Source organism: Phyllobates terribilis, unplaced genomic scaffold (genome assembly GCF_046119375.1).
Source record: "Phyllobates terribilis strain yellow unplaced genomic scaffold, ASM4611937v1 Scaffold_2__4_contigs__length_985480577, whole genome shotgun sequence".
Lineage (NCBI taxonomy): Eukaryota > Metazoa > Chordata > Amphibia > Anura > Dendrobatidae > Phyllobates > Phyllobates terribilis.
In genome coordinates, this window is record NW_027362762.1 from 50005221 (window position 1) to 50031086 (window position 25866).

At 42.2% G+C, this 25866-nt stretch overlaps 1 protein-coding gene across 3 annotated transcripts in view; it reads right to left on the bottom strand.

The window, feature by feature from the left end:
- GDPD4 (glycerophosphodiester phosphodiesterase domain containing 4) overlaps window positions 1-25866 on the bottom strand; it is a 105881-nt gene that overhangs the window by 19936 nt on the left and 60079 nt on the right. For all 3 annotated transcript variants that reach the window (XM_073661658.1, XM_073661653.1, XM_073661665.1), the window contains 6 exons: window positions 23260-23353; window positions 19960-20105; window positions 19496-19578; window positions 3265-3415; window positions 2485-2706; window positions 1660-1817 (listed from right to left, as the gene is read on the bottom strand). In XM_073661658.1, the coding sequence (XP_073517759.1) occupies window positions 1660-1817; window positions 2485-2706; window positions 3265-3415; window positions 19496-19578; window positions 19960-20105; window positions 23260-23353 (854 nt within the window). The remainder of the gene's footprint in view (window positions 1-1659; window positions 1818-2484; window positions 2707-3264; window positions 3416-19495; window positions 19579-19959; window positions 20106-23259; window positions 23354-25866) is intronic.

Below are 25866 nucleotides of genomic sequence, written 5' to 3' on the forward strand. Positions count from 1 at the left end.
AACCCGAAGGCACGGTCACACGCGTGGGACCAGCACCGCCGTCGTGGAGCGGAAGCCACTAGAAGGCCCCGAGTCACCGGCCATACGGGTGAGCACCACACAGTACACTCAGGGACGTGGGCTACCTTTACCCGCCTCTAGCAAGGAAGCCAGAAGAGTACAATTAGTTGGGGAGGCCTACAACTCCGCCTGGCCAAGGGGGATCCCATCTGCTCAAGGACTGACCAGGCCCCGACCGCTAGCCAGTACTCCGGGAGGGTCTATCTTTGTCACCAGTAAAGACCCTGAACTACACCGCATCGTCTCTGAGTGGTTCCTGCTACCCCCATCATCCACGTCGGCTGCCCTGAGGCCATACCCCTCCCGTTGGGGGTTATACCATCTACGCTGCACTATCCTACCACCGGCCTCAGCGGTCTGCCCTGCAGCGGCAGCTCCATAGCTGCATTCAACGGGTGGCGTAGTCGTCCTACATCTACTGCTAATATACCGCCACTTAGTCTGACTCCCTGGGCACGGACCGGGTCACCGCCACGAGACTACTACCCCTATCAGATCCGGCTCCGGGTAGGCTCCCGCGTGCGCAACGCTACACTAAGTAGGCCCAGGGGCGCGTCAGAAGCATCTGGTTGCCTGGCAACCTGACATAGCTTTTGGCATTACCCATGGACGTCCGATGGTTCCCATTCAGGGCAGGCTCCAGGGTGATGTAGCGCCCTTGGGCAACAGAGTCTCAGCTGGTCCCACTTCGCTTTTGATTTTTCCTCCACAAATTCCAAAAACTATAACTGTTTACATTTTTTTGATCCATAGAGCTGTATAAGGACTTGTTGTTTGGGGTACGAGCTGTAGTTTTTATTGGTAGCATTTTGGGGTCCACATGAAAGAGCAATTCTGCCATGTTGGATTTTTTTTTCTTCCATAAATTATAATATTTTATTAATTTGGAGAGTCGCTAATTCCAAATATATGCTGTATATTTTTTTGGATTTGAATTTTGTTCTGGGAAAAGGGGGTGATATAAACTTTTCTATCTTTTAAATATCATATATATATATATATACATTTAAAAGATATAAACTTTTATATCACCCCCTTTTCCCAGAACAAAATTCAAATATATATATATATTTTTATATATATATATTTTTCTAGGGGACTTGAACTTGTAAACTTGATTGCAAGTAAAATACTCTACAATATTGTAATATTGTGGTGAATAGTAAATTTGTGATATCCTAGGAAGTCCAGCTACAAGCTGGGTTATATAAGTGTACAAACAATGGGGGCCTCCAGATGGCTCCTGGCTGCCTTGACAATGCTATCGGCAGTCATATTCAGGGGGCCAAGAGGCATCAGAAGGGGCACCTGTCCCTATTTCTAACCTCTTAAATGTTTCTCTCACTATTGACCGCTGCATGTAAAGGGCTAAACTTGGGTGCTGCCTGTATAACACAGCCGGCACCGACGCTGAATGTGCTCCATACACGCAGAGCGCACATCTGTCATACATGTATGGTGGATGTTACAAATGGAAACTTAGGAAGACTGGGCCCCCGCAAAAACTGTGGGCTCCGACACTTGCCTGGAGATCCCCTTTAAGAATAACGTATATTAGTAATAAGGCGGAAGTTATAATGAGCGGTCTGTAGCGACTACCTGATGTCTCGCTGGGACATCTCGCTGTACGGGAGGTTCAGCTTCACGATGTGATGGCTGACGAGGTCTTCGATATTCGCTTTGAAACCCAATGTCTGCCGAAAACCAGGCTGCACGGACTGGACGAAGTGTCTCATGTCATTCGGCAGCCATAAGACCTAAAAGAACATGATAATCAGGACATGGGACAAGTCAGAGGTGATCCGGACACATAGACAGACATCAAGGACTATATATATACTAAACTGTCTACCATAGGGTCGGGCCGTAGGGCCAGATGGGGGCCGATGATGATGATGCAGTCCCTGTTTTGGAGGCATGGGGAGCTTCTCATAAACCCCACACATCATTATTCTGATATTAGAAACCAGCAACAAGTACTAAAATGTGACTCCCTGCCTGCCACAACAAAAGCGTTGGGGTAAAATCAAACCTAGCAGACTTGAAAAAGAATTACAAATTTATTAAAATAAAAAAAATAAACATTCAAAATGAACAAGTCTTATGTTATTCTTCAAAGCATCAATAAATCTTTCAGTAATTTACTTCTCCACCTGCAGTACCATTTTTCACCACCACTAGTTACCAGTACTTTCCATAGACTCCAATACAACAGCGCCCTCATACTTAAACTAAACATAAAAATTGTGTTTGAAATGTAATAACTTTAGAATAAGTAATCGCAAATAAACAGCAGGGACAACATCTTATTCAATGAGAAAAGCTCTACAACATTTCTATTTTAGAGCATAATTGCTACTATCCCTTTAAGATGATATATAAGTACTCTATAACAATATAGAATTATTTTTGACATCTATGTACCAGTTTTGGGTCAATAGCAGATTCACTGATGACTTCCAATGTCCGGTTAATCCAAGTTTCTCGATAGGGATGATCCTGCGGAGGGCGATAGAGGTCAAAAAGAACCGTCTTATTGGCGCGGTCGGCAAGCTTTAAGTAATCTACCAGTTTGTAAATGGTCTGGTTCATGGCTGTCTGCTGGTCTTCATTAGATAAGGATCCCATATAGGAAAATGGTGGTTTCTGGGGATTAAGAAGGTGAGTATTAAAGGAAACTCTCTTCTTAAAGGTAAATTTACATAAAATATTACTATATTGCAATAAAGAACCATTATAGTCAACAATGCTTCAAAGGAAAAAGAGGAAATCTCCATGATGGGTCAGGATAAAAATCAGTTGAATTCCCCTTTAAATTACATTTATTGTCATTAAATGCTCTCGTAATGTCCATGGAAGTTAATGTAGAAAGCCGAGCATGCTCTGCCACCTCCCCATTCACAGCGGCGTGCGACGGGGCTCTGTTCTCAATATACCTGTGGGTTCCAGAGGAGCCAACTTATATCTTGCTGATATCACATAAAGGTCTGAGTTGGGAATTCCCTTCTACATTTCCCACCCTCTAAAGATTACGAGATGACTCTGCTCATTCTGTCCTAGTCTACACAACAAAGCTGAACAATGAGTTTCAAAAAAAAAAAAAAATAGCAGAATATTTTAAGACAACACCTTGAATCATAATTTACCATATTACCCTTTAAATGAACCCGGCACTGCTGTATATACACAGAGCGTTGGCATTACCTGTATGAACCACTTCCCAGCATTTAGATTCTCCAGCATATCCCAAGGTAAGAAGGCGGCATTGATTTTAGTCAAGTTGGGAAACACAACCTCCACATTTGTTGTTCTCTTTAAAGTGCTGTCGTGCATTAGAAAAGGGACGCCGTCGAAACTGGAAGGGAAGAACGTTACACTAATTACCAGTAAATATGGGATTAGTCGCCGACCATATGCACCGAGCGCTGGACGAGAGCTACAAGAGCAGCGCATAACCGTCTAATTATACAGAGACAATGACGGACTTGTTAGGGATCTTGAATCAGGAATGTGGCGTAAATCAGCTCAGTGCCCGAATCTACAACCGCTCAGTGCCCGAATCTACAACCGCTCAGTGCCTGAATCTACAACCGCTCAGTGCCCGAATCTACAACCGCTCAGTGCCCGAATCTACAACCGCTCAGTGCCCGAATCTACAACCGCTCAGTGCCCGAATCTACAACCGCTCAGTGCCTGAATCTACAACCGCTCAGTGCCCGAATCTACAACCGCTCAGTGCCCGAATCTACAACCAAATGGTTTCACCAAATACAAACCATGAACTGTGCAACCAAAACAGAAGAACTAGAAGCTATTATATAATGACAGGTAATATGTGAAGTTATCATCAGACTAAGAATCAGAATCTAATGATACTATAATATCGCCCCTATGTACAAGAATATAAGTACTATAATACTGCCCCTATATACAAGAATATAACTACTATAATACTGCTCCCTATGTACAAGAATATAACTACTATAATACTGCCCTCTATGTATAAGAATATAACTACTATAATACTGCCCTTATATACAAGAATATAACTACTATAATACTGCCCTTATATACAAGAATATAACTACTATAATACTGCTCCTATGTACAAGAATATCACTACTATAATACTGCTCCTATGTACAAGAATATAACTACTATAATACTGCCCCCTATGTACAAGAATATAACTACTATAATACTGCTCCTATGTACAAGAATATAACTACTATAATACTGCCCCCTATGTACAAGAATATAACTACTATAATACTGCTCCTATGTACAAGAATATAACTACTATAATACTGCTCCTATGTACAAGAATATAACTACTATAATACTGCCCCTATGTACAAGAATATAACTGCTATAATACTGCTCCCTATGTACAAGAATATAACTACTATAATACTGCTCCTATGTACAAGAATATAACTACTATAATACTGCTCCTATGTACAAGAATATAACTACTATAATACTGCCCCTATGTACAAGAATATAACTACTATAATACTGCCCCCTATGTACAAGAATATAACTACTATAATACTGCCCCCTATGTACAAGAATATAACTACTATAATACTGCCCCCTATGTACAAGAATATAACTACTATAATACTGCTCCCTATGTACAAGAATATAACTACTATAATACTGCCCCCTATGTACAAGAATATAACTGCTATAATACTGCCCCTTATGCATAAGAATATAACTACTATAATACTGACCCTATCTACAAGAATATAACTACTATAATACTGCCCCTATGTACAAGAATATAACTACTATAATACTGCTCCCTATGTACAAGAATATAACTACTATAATACTGCCCCCTATGTATAAGAATATAACTACTATAATACTGACCCTATCTACAAGAATATAACTACTATAATACTGACCCTATGTACAAGAATATAACTACTATAATACTGCCCCCTATGTACAAGAATATAACTACTAAAATACTGCTCCTATGTACAAGAATATAACTACTATAATACTGCTCCCTATGTACAAGAATATAACTACTATAATACTGCCCCCTATGTTCAGGAATATAACTACTATAATGCTGCCCCTATGTACAAAAATATAACTACTATAATACTGCCCCCTATGTACAAGAACATAACTACTATAATACTGCCCCTATGTACAAAAATATAACTACTATAATACTGCCCCCTATGTACAAGAACATAACTACTATAATACTGCCCTTATATACAAGAATATAACTACTATAAAACTGCTCCTATGTACAAGAATATAACTACTATAATACTGCCCCCTATGTATAAGAATATAACTACTATAATACTGACCCTATCTACAAGAATATAACTACTATAATACTGCCCCTATGTACAAGAATATAACTACTATAATACTGCCCCCTATGTACAAGAATATAACTACTATAATACTGCTCCTATGTACAAGAATATAACTACTATAATACTGCCCCTATGTATAAGAATATAACTACTATAATACTGCCCTTGTATACAAGAATATAACTACTATAAAACTGCTCCTATGTACAAGAATATAACTACTATAATACTGCCCCCTATGTACAGGAATATAACTACTATAATACTGCCCCTATGTACAAAAATATAACTACTATAATACTGCCCCCTATGTACAAGAACATAACTACTATAATACTGCCCCTATGTACAAAAATATAACTACTATAATGCTGCCCCCTATGTACAAGAACATAACTACTATAATACTGCCCTTACATACAAGAATATAACTACTATAAAACTGCTCCTATGTACAAGAATATAACTACTATAATACTGCCCCCTATGTATAAGAATATAACTACTATAATACTGCCCCCTATGTACAAGAATATAACTACTATAATACAGCTCCTATGTACAGGAATATAACTACTATAATACTGCCCTTATGTACAAGAATATAACTACTATAATACTGCCCTTATATACAAGAATATAACTACTATAATACAGCTCCTATGTACAAGAATATAACTACTATAATACTGCCCCCTATGTACAAGAACATAACTACTATAATACTGCCCCTATGTACAAGAATATAACTACTATAATACTGCTCCTATGTACAAGAATATAACTACTATAATACTGCTCCTATGTACAAGAATATAACTACTATAATACTGCTCCTATGTACAAGAATATAACTACTATAATACTGCCCCTATGTATAAGAATATAACTACTATAATACTGCCCCTTATGTACAAGAATATAACTACTATAATACTGCTCCTATGTACAAGAATATAACTACTATAATACTGCCCCTATGTACAAGAATATAACTACTATAATACTGCTCCTATGTACAAGAATATAACTACTATAATACTGCTCCTATGTACAAGAATATAACTACTATAATACTGCTCCTATGTACAAGAATATAACTACTATAATACTGCTCCTATGTACAAGAATATAACTACTATAATACTGCCCCCTATGTACAAGAATATAACTACTATAATACAGCTCCTATGTACAGGAATATAACTACTATAATACTGCTCCTATGTACAAGAATATATCTACTATAATACTGCCCCTATGTACAAGAATATAACTACTATAATACTGCCCCCTATGTACAAGAATATAACTACTATAATACTGCTCCTATGTACAAGAATATAACTACTATAATACTGCTCCTGTGGACATGAATAGTAACATAGTAACATAGTTTTTAAGGTTGAAGGAAGACTAAGTCCATCTAGTTCTACCCATAGCCTAACATGTTGATCCAGAGGAAGGCAAAAAACCCATGTGGCAAACACTAAGCTCCACATTGGAAAAAAATTCCTTCCCGACTCCATACGACAATCAGACTAGTTCCCTGGATCAACGCCCTATCAAGGAATCTAGTATATATAACCTGTAATATTATACTTTTCAAGAAAGGCATCCAAGCCCCTCTTAAATGTTAGTAGTGAATCACTCGTTACAACATCATGCGGCAGAGAGCTCCATAGTCTCACTGCTCTTACAGTAAAGAATCCGCGTCTGTGATTATGATTAAACTTTCTTTCCTCCAGACGTAGAAGATGCCCCCTTGTCCCCGTCTCAGGCCTCAGAGTAAAAAGATCAGTAGAAAGGTCTTTGTACTGTCCCCTCATATACTTGTACATAGTAATAAGATCACCCCTAAGCCTTCGTTTTTCCACAGTAAATAACCCCAAGTGTAATAACCTGTCTTGGTATTGCAGACCCCCCAGTCCTCTAATAACCTGTCTTGGTATTGCAGACCCCCCAGTCCTCTAATAACCTGTCTTGGTATAGCAGACCCCCAGTCCTCTAATAACCTGTCTTGGTATTGCAGACCCCCCAGTCCTCTAATAACCTGTCTTGGTATTGCAGACCCCCCAGTCCTCTAATAACCTGTCTTGGTATTGCAGACCCCCCAGTCCTCTAATAACCTGTCTTGGTATTGCAGACCCCCCAGTCCTCTAATAACCTGTCTTGGTATAGCAGACCCCCAGTCCTCTAATAACCTGTCTTGGTATTGCAGACCCCCCAGTCCTCTAATAACCTGTCTTGGTATTGCAGACCCCCCAGTCCTCTAATAACCTGTCTTGGTATTGCAGACCCCCCAGTCCTCTAATAACCTGTCTTGGTATTGCAGACCCCCCAGTCTTCTAATAACCTTGGTGGCTCTTCTCTGCACCCGCTCTAGTTCAGCTATGTCTTTCTTATACACCGGAGACCAGAACTGTACACAGTATTCTAAGTGTGGTCGCACTAGTGACTTGTATAGAGGTAAAATTATCTTCTCCTCATGAGCATCTATGCCTCTTTTAATGCATCCCATTATTTTATTTGCCTTTGCAGCAGCTGCCTGACACTGGCCACTAAACGTGAGCTTGTCGTCCACCAATACACCCAGGTCTTTTTCAGTGACAGTTTTGCCCAGTGTTTTACAATTAAGCATATAATTATACATTTTATTTCCTCTGCCCAAGTGCATTACCTTACATTTATCCCCATTAAAGCTCATTTGCCATTTATCAGCCCAAGCTTCTAGTTTACATAGATCCTCCTGTAATATAAAATTGTCCTCCTCTGTATTGATTACCCTGCAGAGTTTAGCGTCATCTGCAAATATTGAAATATTACTCTGTATGCCCCCTACAAGGTCATTAATAAATATGTTAAAAAGAAGGAGGCCCAATACTGACCCCTGTGGTACCCCAATACTGACCCCTGTGGTACCCCACTGTTAACTGTGACCCAGTCTGAGTGTGTTCCATTAATAACCACCCTTTGTTTCCTATCACTGAGCCAGTTCTTAACCCACTTACATATATTTTCCCCTATCTCCATTGTTCTCATTTTATGTATCAACCTTTTGTGTGGAACCGTATCAAAAGCTTTTGAAAAGTCCATATACACAACATCCACTGCATTTCCTTGGTCCAGTCCAGAACTTGCCTCCCTTGTAAACCCATGTTGATATTGGGTCATGAGGTTATTCTTCTTCAGATACTCTAGTATAGCATCTCTTAGGAAACCCTCCAGGATTTTACCCACAGTAGAGGTTAAGCTTACCGGCCTATAATTTCCAGGTTCGGTTTTTGTCCCCTTTTTGAATATTGGCACCACATTTGCTATACGCCAGTCCTGTGGTACAGACCCTGTTATTATGGAATCTTTATAATAATGGTCTATCTATGACGTTACGACAGTGTTATCGTTGATTTTCTTACATATATAAAGTTTCTCTTCTTCTTCTGCATGGCTTCTTCCTCCAGATATAGATAAGTGTATCACAGATCATCTGTACGGGGGGAGGTGTGGGGGTCACATTGAGGCCATTTTGCCTCCAGTAGTCTGGGCTCAGTCTTCTCCTTATTCTCATGGAGATTGTGGCGCTGTAGAGGGGGTGCGGCGTCTCCTCTGTCAGGTTAGGGAATTACTCACTGGACCCTTTCCCATCAGTTCATTTACAGATAAATCCTATCCGGCAAATAATCGGGTCCACGGATCTGTAGACACCACTGTGTAAAGCTTTTATCTCCTCAGACATCTAATGCAACAATCTCTCTGCTGACTCCATTCATCATAATACCGCCATCTCAGGAAAGGATCGCAACTGCTCTAGTGATATGAGGTGGCAATTGCAGCTATCGGGCATTGATGGCGTATCCTGTTGATATGCTATAAACGTTTAGGATGGGTACAGCAATATACCCCTTTAATACATGGGCACTGTATGGCGGTGTTATTTGGACACTGAAGTTCAAGTTTATTTTGCCGGTATTTTGTGGGAAAGTGTTAGATGCTAGTTTACATGGTAGCATCATATGTATGCTATATGGAGGTGTTATTTAGGCATTGAATGGCAGTGCAGTATAGGCATTGTATGGAGGTTTTATTTGGCATTGTATGGCAGTATTTGGGTATAAAGATTTTAATAGATTGCCTAAAGATAGCACACCTTCCGTAGTCCCTAAGGAAACAGTCTGGGGTCTGTATTAGTTGAAGGATCTGTATTATTTTAGTGGGTCTGGTCTGGGGTCTGTATTATTTTAGAGGTCTAATCTTGGGTCTGTATTACTTTAGGGGGTCTGGTCTGCATTATTTTAGGGGTCTGGTGTGGATTCCTTATTAGTTTAAAGGGTTTGGTCTGGAAGTTTCCATTAATTTAGGGGCTCTTGTCTGGGGTCTGTATTTGTTTAGGGGCGCCTGGTCAGAGATGCTATTCGTTTTGGCATACTGGTCTGAGGTCTGTATTTCTTTAGCTGGACTGGGGTCTTTTATAATTTAAGGGATCTGGTCCATATTATTTTAGGTGATCTGGTCTGGGGGTCTGTATTTTTTTTTAGAATATTTGATGTAGGGTTCTGTATTAGTTTATGGGGTCTGGTCTGGTCTCGGGTCTGTATTTGTTTAGAGGGTCTGGTCTGTGGTTTGTATTATTTTAGGATCTGGTCTGGGGTCTATATTAGTTTATGGGGTCTGGTCTGGTCTCGGGTCTGTATTTGTTTAGAGGGTCTGGTCTGTGGTTTGTATTATTTTAGGATCTGGTCTGGGGTCTATATTAGTTTATGGGGTCTGGTCTGGTCTCGGGTCTGTATTTGTTTAGAGGGTCTGGTCTGTGTTTTGTATTATTTTAGGATCTGGTCTGGGGTCTATATTAGTTTATGGGGTCTGGTCTGGTCTCGGGTCTGTATTTGTTTAGAGGGTCTGGTCTGTGTTTTGTATTATTTTAGGATCTGGTCTGGGGTCTATATTAGTTTATGGGGTCTGGTCTGGTCTCGGGGCTGTATTTGTTTAGAGGGTCTGGTCTGTGTTTTGTATTATTTTAGGGTCGGGTCTGGGGTCTATATTAGTTTATGGGGTCTGGTCTGGTCTCGGGTCTGTATTTGTTTAGAGGGTCTGGTCTGTGGTTTGTATTATTTTAGGGTCGGGTCTGGGGTCTATATTAGTTTATGGGGTCTGGTCTGGTCTCGGGTCTGTATTTGTTTAGAGGGTCTGGTCTGTGTTTTGTATTATTTTAGGATCTGGTCTGGGGTCTATATTAGTTTATGGGGTCTGGTCTGGTCTCGGGGCTGTATTTGTTTAGAGGGTCTGGTCTGTGTTTTGTATTATTTTAGGATCTGGTCTGCGGTCTATATTAGTTTATGGGGTCTGGTCTGGTCTCGGGTCTGTATTTGTTTAGAGGGTCTGGTCTGTGTTTTGTATTATTTTAGGATCTGGTCTGGGGTCTATATTAGTTTATGGGGTCTGGTCTGGTCTCGGGTCTGTATTTGTTTAGAGGGTCTGGTCTGTGTTTTGTATTATTTTAGGATCTGGTCTGGGGTCTATATTAGTTTATGGAGTCTGGTCTGGTCTCGGGTCTGTATTTGTTTAGAGGGTCTGGTCTGTGTTTTGTATTATTTTAGGATCTGGTCTGGGGTCTATATTAGTTTATGGAGTCTGGTCTGGTCTCGGGTCTGTATTTGTTTAGAGGGTCTGGTCTGTGTTTTGTATTATTTTAGAGTCTGGTCTGGGATCTGTACTAGGGTGTCTGGGGTCTGTATTAGTTTAAGGGATGTGGTTTGTATTATTTTAGGGGGTCTGGTCTGTGGTCTGTATTATTTTAGAATATCTGATGTAGGGTTCTGTATTAGTTTATGGGGTCTTTTCTGGTCTCGGGTCTGTATTTGTTTAGAGGGTCTGGTCTGTGGTTTGCATTATTTTAGGATCTGGTCTGGGGTATATATTAGTTTATGGGGTCTGGTCTGGTCTCGGGTCTGTATTTGTTTAGAGGGTCTGGTCTGTGGTTTGTATTATTTTAGGGTCGGGTCTGGGGTCTATATTAGTTTATGGGGTGTGGTCTGGTCTCGGGTCTGTATTTGTTTAGAGGGTCTGGTCTGTGGTTTGTATTATTTTAGGGTCGGGTCTGGGGTCTATATTAGTTTATGGGGTCTGGTCTGGTCTCGGGTCTGTATTTGTTTAGAGGGTCTGGTCTGTGTTTTGTATTATTTTAGGATCTGGTCTGCGGTCTATATTAGTTTATGGGGTCTGGTCTGGTCTCGGGTCTGTATTTGTTTAGAGGGTCTGGCAGTGTTTTGTATTATTTTAGGATCTGGTCTGGGGTCTATATTAGTTTATGGGGTCTGGTCTGGTCTCGGGTCTGTATTTGTTTAGAGGGTCTGGTCTGTGTTTTGTATTATTTTAGAGTCTGGTCTGGGATCTGTACTAGGGTGTCTGGGGTCTGTATTAGTTTAAGGGATGTGGTCTGTATTATTTTAGGGGGTCTGGTCTGTGGTCTGTATTATTTTACAATATCTGATGTAGGGTTCTGTATTAGTTTATGGGGTCTGGTCTGGTCTCGGGTCTGTATTTGTTTAGAGGGTCTGGTCTGTGGTTTGCATTATTTTAGGATCAGGTCTGAGGTCTATATTAGTTTATGGGGTGTGGTCTGGTCTCGGGTCTGTATTTGTTTAGAGGGTCTGGTCTGTGGTTTGTATTATTTTAGGGTCGGGTCTGGGGTCTATATTAGTTTATGGGGTCTGGTCTGGTCTCGGGTCTGTATTTGTTTATAGGGTCTGGTCTGTGGTTTGCATTATTTTAGGATCTGGTCTGGGGTCTATATTAGTTTATGGGGTCTGGTCTGGTCTCGGGTCTGTATTTGTTTAGAGGGTCTGGTCTGTGGTTTGCATTATTTTAGGATCAGGTCTGAGGTCTATATTAGTTTATGGGGTGTGGTCTGGTCTCGGGTCTGTATTTGTTTAGAGGGTCTCGTCTGTGGTTTGTATTATTTTAGGGTCGGGTCTGGGGTCTATATTAGTTTATGGGGTCTGGTCTGGTCTCGGGTCTGTATTTGTTTATAGGGTCTGGTCTGTGGTTTGCATTATTTTAGGATCTGGTCTGGGGTCTATATTAGTTTATGGGGTCTGGTCTGGTCTCGGGTCTGTATTTGTTTAGAGGGTCTGGTCTGTGGTTTGCATTATTTTAGGATCTGTCTGGGGTCTATATTAGTTTATGGGGTCTGGTCTGGTCTCGGGTGTGTATTTGTTTAGAGGGTCTGGTCTGTGGTTTGTATTATTTTAGGGTCTGGTCTGGGGACTATATTAGTTTATGGGGTCTGGTCTGGTCTCGGGTCTGTATTTGTTTAGAGGGTCTGGTCTGTGGTTTGTATTATTTTAGGGTCTGGTCTGGGGTCTATATTAGTTTATGGGGTCTGGTCTGGTCTCGGGTCTGTATTTGTTTAGAGGGTCTGGTCTGTGGTAGTTTGCTTGGGGCTGGGACCATTTTCCATGCGTGATGTCCTGATGTAGATGACCGTGGATATATATCCCCTTCCTTCATTACAGGTTACCATCTACCATACTACTTTATGTGAGGTTGTAGTTACAATTATTCTGTTCCTCATTACTTCAATAAGATCAATTACTCTTAGAGCCATTTATAATTCTGTGGAATTATTGTATACTAGAGGTTATCACATTGTAGGCCACATATACAGTGGGGGAATAAGTATTTGCTCCCTTGTTGATTTTGTAAGTTTGCCCACTGACAAAGACATGAACAGTCTATAATTTTTAGGGGAGGTTAATTTTAACATTGAGAGATAGAATATCCAAAGAAAAATGAAGAAAATCACATTGTATAAATAAGATATTTTTTTTGTATTTTGAAGTGAGAAATAAGTATTTGATTCCTCTGGCAAACAACACTTAATACTTGGTGGCAAAACCCTTGTTGGCAGCACAACAGTCAGACGTTGTTTGTAGTTGATGATGAGGGTTGCGCACATGTCAGGAGGAGTTTTGGTCCACTCCTCTTTGCAGATCATCTCTAAATCATTCAGATTTTGCGGCTTTTGCTTGGCAACTCGGAGCTTCAACTCCCTCCATAAGTTTTCTATGGGATTAAGGTCTGGAGACTGGCTAGGCCACTCCTGGGGCTTGAAAGGCTTCTTACGGAGCCACTCCTTTGTTGCTTTGGCTGTATGTTTTGGGTCATTGTCTTGCTGGAAGACCCAGCCACGACCCATCTTCAATGCTCTTACTGAGGGAAGGAGGTTGTTGGCCAAAATCTTGCGATACATGACCCCATCCATCTTCCCTTCAGTACGGTGCAGTCATCTTGTCCCCTTTGCAGAAAAGCACCCCAAAGTATAATGTTTCCACCACCATGCTTCATGGTTGGGACGATGTTCTTAGGGTTGTACTCATCCTTCTTCTTCCTCCAAACATGGCGAGTTGAGTTAATGCCAAAGAGCTCAATTTTTGTCTCATCTGACCACAGCACCTTCTCCCAATAACTCACAGAATCATCCAGGTGTTCACTGGCAAACTTCAGACGTGCCTGCACATGTGCCTTCTTGAGCAGAGGGACCTTGCGGCACTGCAGGATTTTAAACCTTTAAGGTGTAATGCGTTACCAATGGTTTTCTTGGTGACTGTGGTCCCAGCTGCCTAGAGATCATTAACAAGTATAGTGTAGTTTTAGGCTGATCTCTCACCTTCCTCATGATCAAGGATACCCCACGAGGTGAGATTTTGCATGGTGCCCCAGATCGGTGTCAATTGACAGTCATTTTTTATTTCTTCCATTTTCTTACTATTGCACCAACAGTTGTCTCCTTCTCACCCAGCGTCTTACTTGTGGTTTTGTAGCCCATTCCAGCTTTGTGCAGGTCTATGATCTTGTCCCTGACATCCTTAGAAAGCTATTTGGTCTTGCCCATGTTGTAGAGGTTAGAGTCTGACTGATTGATTGAGTCTGTGGACAGGAGTCTTTTATACAGGTGACTATGTAAGACAGCTGCCTTTAATGCAGGTAACAAGATGATTAGGAGCGTCTAACTAATCTGGAGGAGCCAGAACTCATAATGGTATGTAGGGGATCAAATACTTATTTCTCACTGCAAAATGGAAATAAATTTATCTAATTTATACAATGTGATTTTCTTGATTTTTTGGTGGGATATTCTATCTCTCAATGTTAAAATTAACAAACCCTTAAAATTATAGACTGTTCATGTCTTTGTCAGTGGGCAAACTTACAAAAAAAGGAATCAAATACTTATTTCCCCCACTGTAGTGGATAGAGGTCTCTTTACAGGTATTTTACCATTCTATCCTGTGTTGTTTTAGCTCTATCTCTTCTTTCAGTCATCATCCCTTTATGATTCTGTGTTTTATGATTATTGAATATACATACAGTTATATGAAAAAGTTTGGGCACCCCTATTAATCTTAAGCTTATTGTTTTATAAAAATTGGTGTTTTTGCAACAGCTATTTCAGTTTGATATATGTAATAACTGTTGGACACAGTAATGTTTCTGCCTTGAAATGAGGTTTATTGTACTAACAGAAAATGTGCAATCTGCATTCAAACAAAATTTGACAGGTGCATAAGTATGGGCACCTCACCAGAAAAGTGACATTAATATTTAGTAGATCCTCCTTTTGCCTCTAGTCGCTTCCTGTAGCTTTTAATGATTTCCTGGATCCTGGATGAAGGTATTTTTGACCATTCCTCTTTACAAAACAATTCCAGTTCAGTTAAGTTTGATGGTCGCCGAGCATGGACAGCCCTCTTCAAATGATCCCACAGATGTTCAATGATATTCAGGTCTGGGGACTGGGATGGCCATTCCAGAACATTGTAGTTGTTCCTCTGCATGAATGCCTGAGTAGATTTGGAGCGGTGTTTTGGATCATTGTCTTGCTGAAAGATCCATCCCCTGCGTAACTTCAACTTTGTCACTGATTCTTGAACATTATTGTCAAGAATCTGCTGATACTGAGTGGAATCCATGCGTCCCTCAACTTTAACAAGATTCCCGGTGCCGGCATTGGCCACACAGCCCCAAAGCATGATGGAACCTCCACCAAATTTTACTGTGGGTAGCAAGTGTTTTTCTTGGAATGCTGTGTTTTTTTGCCACCATGCATAACGCCTTTTTGTATGACCAAACAACTCAATCTTGGTTTCATCAGTCCACAGGACCTTCTTCCAAAAAGAAATTGGCTTCTCCAAATGTGCTTTTGCATACCTCAGCCGACTCTGTTTGTGGCGTGCTTGCAGAAACGGCTTCTTTCGCATCACTCTCCCATACAGCTTCTCCTTGTGCAAAGTGCGTTGTATAGTTGACCGATGCACAGTGACACCATCTGCAGCAAGTTGATGCTGAAGCTCTCTGGAGGTGGTCTGAGGATTGTCCTTGACTGATCTCACCATTCTTCTTCTCTGCCTTTCTGATGTTTTTCTTGGCCTGCCACTTCTGGCCTTAACAAGAACTGTCCCTGTGTTCTTCCATTTCCTTACTATGTTCCTCACAGTGGAAACTGACAGGTTAAAACTCTGAGACAGCTTTTTGTATCCTTCCCCTGAACAACTATGTTGAATAATCTTTGTTTTCAGATCATTTGACAGTTGTTTTGAGGAGCCCATGATTCCCCTCTTCAGAGGAGATTCAAACAGAAGAACAACTTGCAAGTGGCCACTTTAAGTAGCTTTTCTCATGATTGCATACACCTGGCTATGAAGTTCAAAGCTCAATGAGGTTACAAAACCAAAAAAAGGGCTTTAGTAAGTCAGTAAAAAGTAGGTAGGAGTATTTAAAACAAGAAAATGATAAGGGTGCCCATACTTATGCACCTGTCAAATTTTGCTTGAATGCAGATTGCACATTTTCTGTTAGTACAATAAACCTCATTTCAAGGCAGAAACATTACTGTGTCCAACAGTTATTACATATATCAAACTGAAATAGCTGTTGCAAAAACACCAATTTTTATAAAACATTAAGCTTAAGATTAATAGGGGTGCCCAAACTTTTTCATATAACTGTATGTTCTAAGGATGTCAAGTACAAGATCATAGACCTGCACAAAGCTGGAAAGGGCTACAAAACCATAAGTAAGACGCTGGGTGAGAAGGAGACAACTGTTGGTGCAATAGTAAGAAAATGAAAGAAATACAAAATGACTGTCAATCGACATCAATCTGGGGCACCATGCAAAATGCACAATCTCCACTCCACAAACCTACACACGCTCGCAGAAACCTCAAACACCTTGACCTACAATCACTCTCTGAATCCCTTCTCCCTCTTAAATTCCTTACACAATGCAGATGTTGCTGCCACTTCATATAACACCACAATAGCTGCAGCTCTCGACTCAATCGCCCCGCTCACACACACCAAATCTCGCACAATCAACAGGCAACCCTGGCACACAAAACTTACTAAAGAACTGCGCTGGGCCTCCAGGGTTGCGGAGAGGAGATGGAAAAGGTCTCACTCCATCGAGCACTTCATCGCATTCAAACAATCCCTCACTATCTTCAAGTAAGTGCTCACTACATCAAAACAAACATACTTCACATCTCTCATATCCTCCCTGTCTCACAACCCTAAACAGCTATTTAACACTTTCAATTCTCTTCTTCGTCCCCCAGCACCTCCTCCCTCTTCTCTCATCTCAGCCGAAGACTTTGCCTCATTCTTTATGCAGAAGATTGACACCATCAGACAAAGCTTTTGCCTAAAGCCCGCACAACCCCTCCTCATATCTACTCAACCTTCCTCCTCCAAACCCCACTTCTCCACCATTACAGAAGGTCAAGTCTCCTCCTTACTCTCCAAATCACACCTCACCACCTGCGAACTTGACCCAATCCCATCCCACCTCATCCCTAACCTTACCACAGTCTTCATCCCAACCCTAACCCACCTCTTCAACCTGTCACTAACAACCGGTGTCTTCCCCTCATGCTTCAAACATGCCGCAATCACACCCATCCTCAAAAAGCCCTCCCTTGACCCATCCTCTCTGACTAGCTATCGCCCCATATCACTTCTCCCCTATGCCTCAAAACTACTAGAATAACATGTTCACCTTGAACTGTCCTCCCACCTGTCCTCCTGTTCCCTCTTTGACCGCCTGCAATCTGGCTTCCGACCGCATCACTCGACTGAAACTGCCCTGACCAAAGTCACCAATGACCTACTAACCGCAAAATCCAAGCGACACTACTCCATCCTCCTCCTTCAGGACCTGTCATCTGCCTTCGACACAGTGGACCATTCCCTCTTACTACAGATTCTCTCATCTCTCGGCATCACAGACTCGGCCCTATCTAGGATCTCCTCATACTTAACAGACCGGACATTCAGTGTCTCCCACTCACACACCACCTCCTCATCTCGCCCCCCATCTGTCGGTGTCCCCCAAGGTTCAGTTCTAGGACCCCTGCTCTTCTCCATCTACACCTTAGGCCTGGGACAGCTCATAGAGTCTCATGGCTTTCAGTATCACCTCTATGCTGATGACACACAGATCTACCTCTCTGGACCCGATATCTCCTCCCTACTAACCAAAATCCCACAATGTCTGTCCGCCATCTCATCCTTCTCTGCCAGATTTCTAAAACTCAACATGGATAAAACAGAGTTCATCATCTTTCCGCCATCTCATTCACCCCCCATCTGACCTATCCATCAACGTCAATGGCTGCCCACTCTCCCCAGTCCCACAAGCTCGCTGCCTTGGGGTAACCCTGGACTCTGATCTCTCCTTCAAACCACATATCCAAGCCCTTTCCACTTCCTGCTGACTCCAACTCAAAAATATCTCCCGGATCCGCACATTCCTAAACCATGAATCTGCAAAAACACTAGTGCATGCCCTCATCATCTCCCGCTTCGACTACTGCAACCTCCTGCTCTGTCGTCCCTTCCAACACTCTTGCGCCCCTACAATCGATCCTAAACTTTGCTGCCCGACTACTCCACCAGTCCCCCCGCTATTCCCCGGCCTCCCCCCTCTGTCAATCCCTTCACTGGCTCCCCATTACCCAGAGACTCCAGTTCAAAACCCTAACCATGGCATACAAAGCCATCCACAACCTGTCTCCCCCATACATCTGTGACCTAGTCTCCCGTTACATACCCGCACGCAACCTCCGATCCTCACAAGATCTCCTTCTCTGCCCCCCTCTTATCTCCTCCTCCCACAATCGCATACAAGATTTCTCCCGTGCTTCCCCCCTACTCTGGAACTCTCTACCCCAACACATCAGACTCTCGCCTACCGTAGAAACCTTTAAAAGGAACCTGAAGACCCACCTCTTCCTACAAGCCTACAACCTGCAGTAACCACCGCTCCACCATACAGCTCCACCACCAGCTCTATCCTCACCTACTGTATCCTCACCCATCCCTTGTAGATTGTGAGCCCTCGGGGGCAGGGTCCTCGCTCCTCCTGTACCAGTCGCTGTCACATTGTGTTCAAGATTATCGTAATTGTTCTTGTATTATACCCCTTTTTCACATGTAAAGCGCCATGGAATAAATGGCGCTATAATAATAAATAATAATAATGATAATAAAGTATTACTCTTATCCCTTCTGGTGTTTTGGAGTTAGTCTGTGATTATTATCCATTCCTATTTAGGATATACAGGAAGACTTCATAATTCATAGTCTCATTATCTTTCTCCAATTTTTTTTCGGTGTATGTTGTCCTGATAGGGATTACGGGCCATACTAGGTTGTGGCCATTTTGTAGGTTTATATATCAGGTCTGTGGTTTGTATTATTTTAGGGTCTGGTCTGGGGTCTGTCTAGGAGGTCTGGTCTGAAAGTTTGTATCTGATCTAGAGTTGTATATTAGTTTAAAGGGCTAAGTTTGTATTTAGTTTAGGGGGATATTAGTTTAGGGGGTTTGCAGAATGGGGGACTGATCCCATTGGTACTTGTGTCAAACTCTGTAGGTGTCCTGGTCTTTACTGACTGAGGCATCTAAGTTGTTACACGGCAGAAAGTTTTAGACATTTTTTGGGAAAAATGTCCAAAAAATGCCATAAACAGTTTGTTTTTTACAACACAAGGATCTAAGGAGGGTTATGTGGATGATACATTACCTGATGGTGACGTCGCTCTCCAGACCGTCGCCTTCATATTCTATTGTTTTTTCAAATGACATTTTGGTATTTTCCGGTGCAAACTGCGGGGGAAATAAGACAGAATTTATTAAATTCTATGTCAATATTAGATATATGTAAGGCTGTTAATGGAAAAAAAGACAAAAAATATATGTATAAAAAAATCCTACAAGACAAGACCTGCATTATTGTTAGCTCTTGAGTGCAGATCCCATGTTTCGCTGCGGGGGTTCACTGCCTGCGCTCATCACCCGAAATTTTAGAAATTCACATCATTTTTTTTTTTGTTTGTTTTAAATTCTCATTTAGAAATTAGAGAAGAAATTTAGAAAAGTACAGTAGTTTGCCAAAACTTTCTCTCCCGAAATGCAACACAACAAGGTCATATAGTCACAGGATGTAAAATGGCAGAGGTGAAGCTGACCCCACTGCCGGGTACTTACCGTCGGTGATCCCCTGTGCCCTATCAGCAAGGGTTTCGCCCCAAGCGACCCTTTCTCCCTTATGCAGGGGGAATACATCCCCAGTGGTAATAAATACAGGAGTAGCAGCACAGCGATGTACGGACTGATGATCATCAGCTGAGACACTGGAGAAAAATATTAAATATAAGGGAGAAACGTTATAGGATTAAAGCGTCATCCTTCACAAGACATAATTCCAAAATGGTTCAAAAAGTCCGACACCCGTCCAATGTCTGGTTGACCAAAGTGCATTTTGGGAGCTCCTGAAAACCATATTTTGGAGAATACGTCTGTAGGGTGGGAACAGATCCGCTCTATGTAGACAGCTTGGCCCTTACATACTTCTCAACCCTCCCGAAATGTCCTGGTAATAGAAGAGACGTCCTTGGCCGGGCGCTAATTGTCCTGACCAAACATCCATCCTTACTGAAAGGACCTACACTCTCGGGCGTCATCACCAACGATGTCCTGCCACCGGGGGGCATCACTATATTGCCTGGAAGGAACTGGAAGAATCTCCTCTGGGGTTCTGCATAGTTTATGGGGTCTCCTCTGGGGTCTTTATCATTCCAGGGATCTGTTCTTGGTGTGTGTATTTGTGTAGGGATCTGTTCTTGAGTTCTGCATTCATTTAATTGGTCGAATCTATGGGTTTATGGGGTCTGGTCTGGGGTCCGTATTAGTTTAAGCAGTTTGGCATGGTGTCTGCAGTTTTTTTCTGGGGTTCGTATTGTGTTAGGAATCTGTCCTGGATGTTTGTATTAGTTTAGGGGTCTTATCTGGAGTTTATTTGTTTAGGGGGTCTGCTGTTGGTGTCTGCATTTATTTAAGGTGTCTGCATTTATGTAAGGGGTCTGATGTGCAGTTTAGTGGGTCTGGTTTGGGGGTTTCTATTAGTTTATGGGATATGGTTTGGGGTTTCTGTTTAGGGAGGTTGGTCTGGGATTTTTATTAGTTTAGGGGGTCTGTTGTTGGTTTTTGCATTTACTTCAGGGGTCTGGTGTGGAGTCCTTATTAGTTTGGTGCGTCCGGTCAGAGGATTTTTATTAGTTTAGGGGGTCTGATCTGGGGTTCTATTAGTTTAGGGGGTCTGGGGGTTCTATTAGTATAGAGGGTCTGGTTTTGGATCTGTATTTGTTTAGGGGGTCTGGTCTTGATTGAAATCTGTATTATTTTAGGGATCTGTTCTGTATTTGTTTGGGGGTCTTATCTGGTGTCTGGTCTGCATTTGTTTAGGGGTCTAGTGTGGAGTCTGTATTAGTTTGGTGAATTTGGTCTGGTGTCCATACAAACCCCTATATACAGACCATAGACCCGATCCCCCCTGTATACAGACCTTAGACCAGATCCACCTGTATACAGATGCTACAGCAGATGCCCCCTATTAGTTTGATGAATATGGTCTGGGGGTCTGTATTTTTAGGGGTCTTTGGTCTGTATTAGTCTGGGAGATCTGGTCCGAGGGTCTGCACTTTTTTTTAGAGTATCTGGTCTAAGGTTTTGTTTTAGTTTACAGGCTTTGAGTTTGTATTTAGGGGGTCTGATTTCAGGTCTCTGTTTATTTGGGGGCTTTTCTTTTGGGGTCTGTTTATTTAAGGGATCTGCTGTCATGTCTGATTATTTTGGGGTGTTCCAGCCTCATGGACCCGGGTCTGTTCTCTATATTGCACACATGGACTGAAAATATACAGGACCCGGCACAACGTGATGGAGCCGGAGGTTTGTTCTCGACATGAATTATCCAAATAATTATTTAACTATAAAAAAAACACAAAGCTCCGAGTTCCTCCATAAGGGGAGATGTCCGTGCTCTGGAGCAGAACAGACTGTGGAAGATTTTACCATTTTAATAAATTAAATAGAATTTTACTTGTTTTGTTTTTTTAATTTGAATGAAAAATGCAAAACCTGATGACGGATAATCTGGTGATCATCACGCCTGGTGGAGCCGGATAAAGACTAAACTGCTCGCATGAGAAGCATGCGGTATTAGATATAAAGCCGGAAGGTAAATTCACACATACAGACCCCAGACCGTATCCTGTATACAGAAACAGACCCAAGACCAGATCCCCCTGTATACAGACCATAGACCAGATCCCCCTGTGTACAGACCATAGACCAGATCCCCTGTATACAGACCCAAGACCAGATCCCCTGTATACAGACCATAGACCAGATCCCCCTGTGTACAGACCATAGACCAGATCCCTATGTGTACAGACCATAGACCAGATCCCCCTGTGTACAGACCATAGACCAGATCCCCCTGTGTACAGACCATAGACCAGATCCCCCTGTGTACAGACCATAGACCAGATCCCTATGTGTACAGACCATAGACCAGATCCCCCTGTGTACAGACCATAGACCAGATCCCCTGTATACAGACCCAAGACCAGAACCCTGTGTGTACAGAACATAGACCAGATCCCTATGTGTACAGACCATAGACCAGATCCCCCTGTTTACAGACCATAGACCAGATCACCCTGTATACAGACCATAGATCAGATTCCTATGTGTACAGACCATAGACCAGATCCCCCTGTATACAGACCATAGACCAGATCCCTATGTGTACAGACCATAGACCAGATCCCCATGTGTACAGACCATAGACCAGATCACCCTGTATACAGACCATAGATCAGATCCCTATGTGTACAGACCATAGACCAGATCCCCATGTGTACAGACCATAGACCAGATCACCCTGTATACAGACCATAGATCAGATCCCTATGTGTACAGACCATAGACCAGATCACCCTGTGTACAGACCATAGATCAGATCCCTATGTGTACAGACCATAGACCAGATCCCCCTGTGTACAGACCATAGACCAGATCCCCCTGTGTACAGACCATAGACCAGATCCCTATGTGTACAGACCATAGACCAGATCCCTATGTGTACAGACCATAGACCAGATCCCCCTGTGTACAGACCATAGACCAGATCCCCCTGTGTACAGACCATAGACCAGATCCCTATGTGTACAGACCATAGACCAGATCCCCCTGTGTACAGACCATAGACCAGATTCCCCTGTATACAGTCGAAAAACCATATCCCGCTGTATACAGTCCCTAGACCAGATCACCTATATACAGCATACCAAAGATCAGATCCCCCTGTATACAGATCCCAGACCAGATCCCCCAGTATACAGATCCCAAATCAGATCTCCCTCTCTGTATACAGATCCCAGACCAGATCCCAGCCACAAATACAAAGTAACACAGCGACATTTCCCACCAATTATTAACACTCACGTCTTGTGTTCATCCTGACAAAGTAAAGTGCTACTGGCCAAGACAACAGGGTGATTGCTGCCAGAGATCCAATATGGAGGTACGGAGCCGTCACCTGGATCACAAAGAGATTACCGGGGATCACTGAGGATTCATGAGTTTGTGATAGTACAACAAGAGGACAGAGCGAAACCACAAACTATCAAACAATATGGATGTACTTTTTCTACAAGGGTTTGTCCATCGTTGAACAAAATTTTACAGATTATTTACAGATAAAACTATTTAAAAAATGTAAAAAAGTGCATTTATTATCCTGTGTGTCTGTGTTATACCCTCAGAGCTGCACTCACTATTCTGCTGGTGCAGTCACTGTGTACATAAATTACATTACTGATCCTGATTTACATCCTGTAATATACTCCAGAGCTGCACTCACTATTCTGCTGGTGCAGTCACTGTGTACATACAGTGCCTACAAGTAGTATTCAACTCCCTGCAGATTTAGCTGGTTGACACATGCGGAATTAACTTGGCATTGTGACATTTGTACTGTAGATCAGCCTGGAAGTGGGAAATGCACTGCAGCAAATTTTTTTTTTTTTTTTAAAACGTTAAAAGTTAATTCAGTGTCATTTATTATTCAACCCCTCAAACCACAAGAATTCTGTTTGGTCCCCCTAAAGTATTAAGAAGTAGTTCAGGCACCAAGAATAATGAGCTTCACATGTGTGGATTAAAGATCTCTTTTGCCAGCCTTTTCTGACTATTTAAGACCCTCCCCAAACTTGTGAACAGCACTCAGACATGGTCAACATGGGAAAGACAAAGGAGCATTCCAAGGCCATCAGAGACAAGATCGTGGAGGGTCAAAAGGCTGGCAAGGGGTACAAAACCCTTTCCAAGGAGTTGGGCCTACCTGTCTCCACTGTTGGGAGCATCATCCGTAAGTGGAAGGCTTATGGAACTACTGTTAGCCTTCCACGGCCAGGACAGCCTTTGAAAGTGTCCTCCCGTGCCGAGGCCAGGCTTGTCCGAAGAGTCAAGGCTAACCCAAGGACAACAAGGAAGGAGCTCCGGGAAGATCTCATGGCAGTGGGGACATTGGTTTCAGTCAATACCATAAGTAACGTACTCCACCGCAATGGTCTCCGTTCCAGACGAGCCTGTATGGTACCTTTACTTTCAAAGCGTCATGTCAAGGCTCGTCTACAGTTTGCTCATGATCACTTGGAGGACTCTGAGACAGACTGGTTCAAGGTTCTGTAGTCTGATGAGACCAAGATCGAGATCTTTGGTGCCAACCACACACGTGACGTTTGGAGACTGGATGGCACTGCATACGACCCCAAGAATACCATCCCTACAGTCAAGCATGGTGGTGGCAGCATCATGCTGTGGGGCTGTTTCTCAGCCAAGGGGCCTGGCCATCTGGTCCGCATCCATGGGAAGATGGATAGCACGGCCTACCTGGAGATTTTGGCCAAGAACCTCCGCTCCTCCATCAAGGATCTTAAGATGGGTCGTAATTTCATCTTCCAACAAGACAACGACCCAAAGCACACAGCCAAGAAAACCAAGGCCTGGTTCAAGAGGGAAAAAGTCAAGGTGTTGGAGTGGCCTAGTCAGTCTCCTGACCTTAACCCAATTGAAAACTTGTGGAAAGAGCTCAAGAATAAAGTCCACATGAGACACCCAAAGAACCTAGATCACTTGGAGAAGATCTGCATGGAGGAGTGGGCCAAGATAACTCCACAGACCTATGCCGGCCTGATCAGGTCTTATAAAAGACGATTATTAGCTGTAATTGCAAACAAGGGTTATTCCACAAAATATTAAACATATTGAATAATAATTGACCCACACTTTTATGTTTAAAATTTAATAAAATTCAACTGAGCAACATAACTTTTTGGTTTGTAAGATTTATGCTTCTGTTCATAAAACCTACTCTCGTTTGCAGTTTGAAGGCTCTAACTTATTTGCATCTTATCAAACCAGCTAAATCTGCAGGGGGTTGAATACTACTTGTAGGCACTGTACATTACATTACTTATCCTGATTTACATCCTGTATTATACTCCAGAGCTGCACTCACTATTCTGCTGGTGCAGTCACTGTGTACATACATTACATTACTGATCCTGTACTGATCCTGAGTTACATCCTGTATAACACTCCAGAGCTGCACTCACTATTCGGCTGGTGCAGTCACTGTGTACATACATTACATTACTGATCCTGAGTTACATCCTGTATTATACTCCAGAGCTGCACTCACTATTCTGCTGGTGCAGTCACTGTGTACATACAGTACATTACTGATCCTGTACTGATCCTGAGTTACATTCTGTATTATACTCCAGAGCTGCACTCACTATTCTGCTGGTGCAGTCACTGTGTACATATATTACTGATCCGGAGTTACATCCTGTATTATACTCCAGAGCTGCACTCACTATTCTGCTGGTGCAGTCACTGTGTACATACATTACATTACTGATCCTGAGTTACCTCCTGTATTATACTCCAGAGCTGCACTCACTATTCTGCTGGTGCAGTTACTGTGTACATACATTACACTACTGATCCTGTACTGATCCGGAGTTACATCCTGTATTATACTCC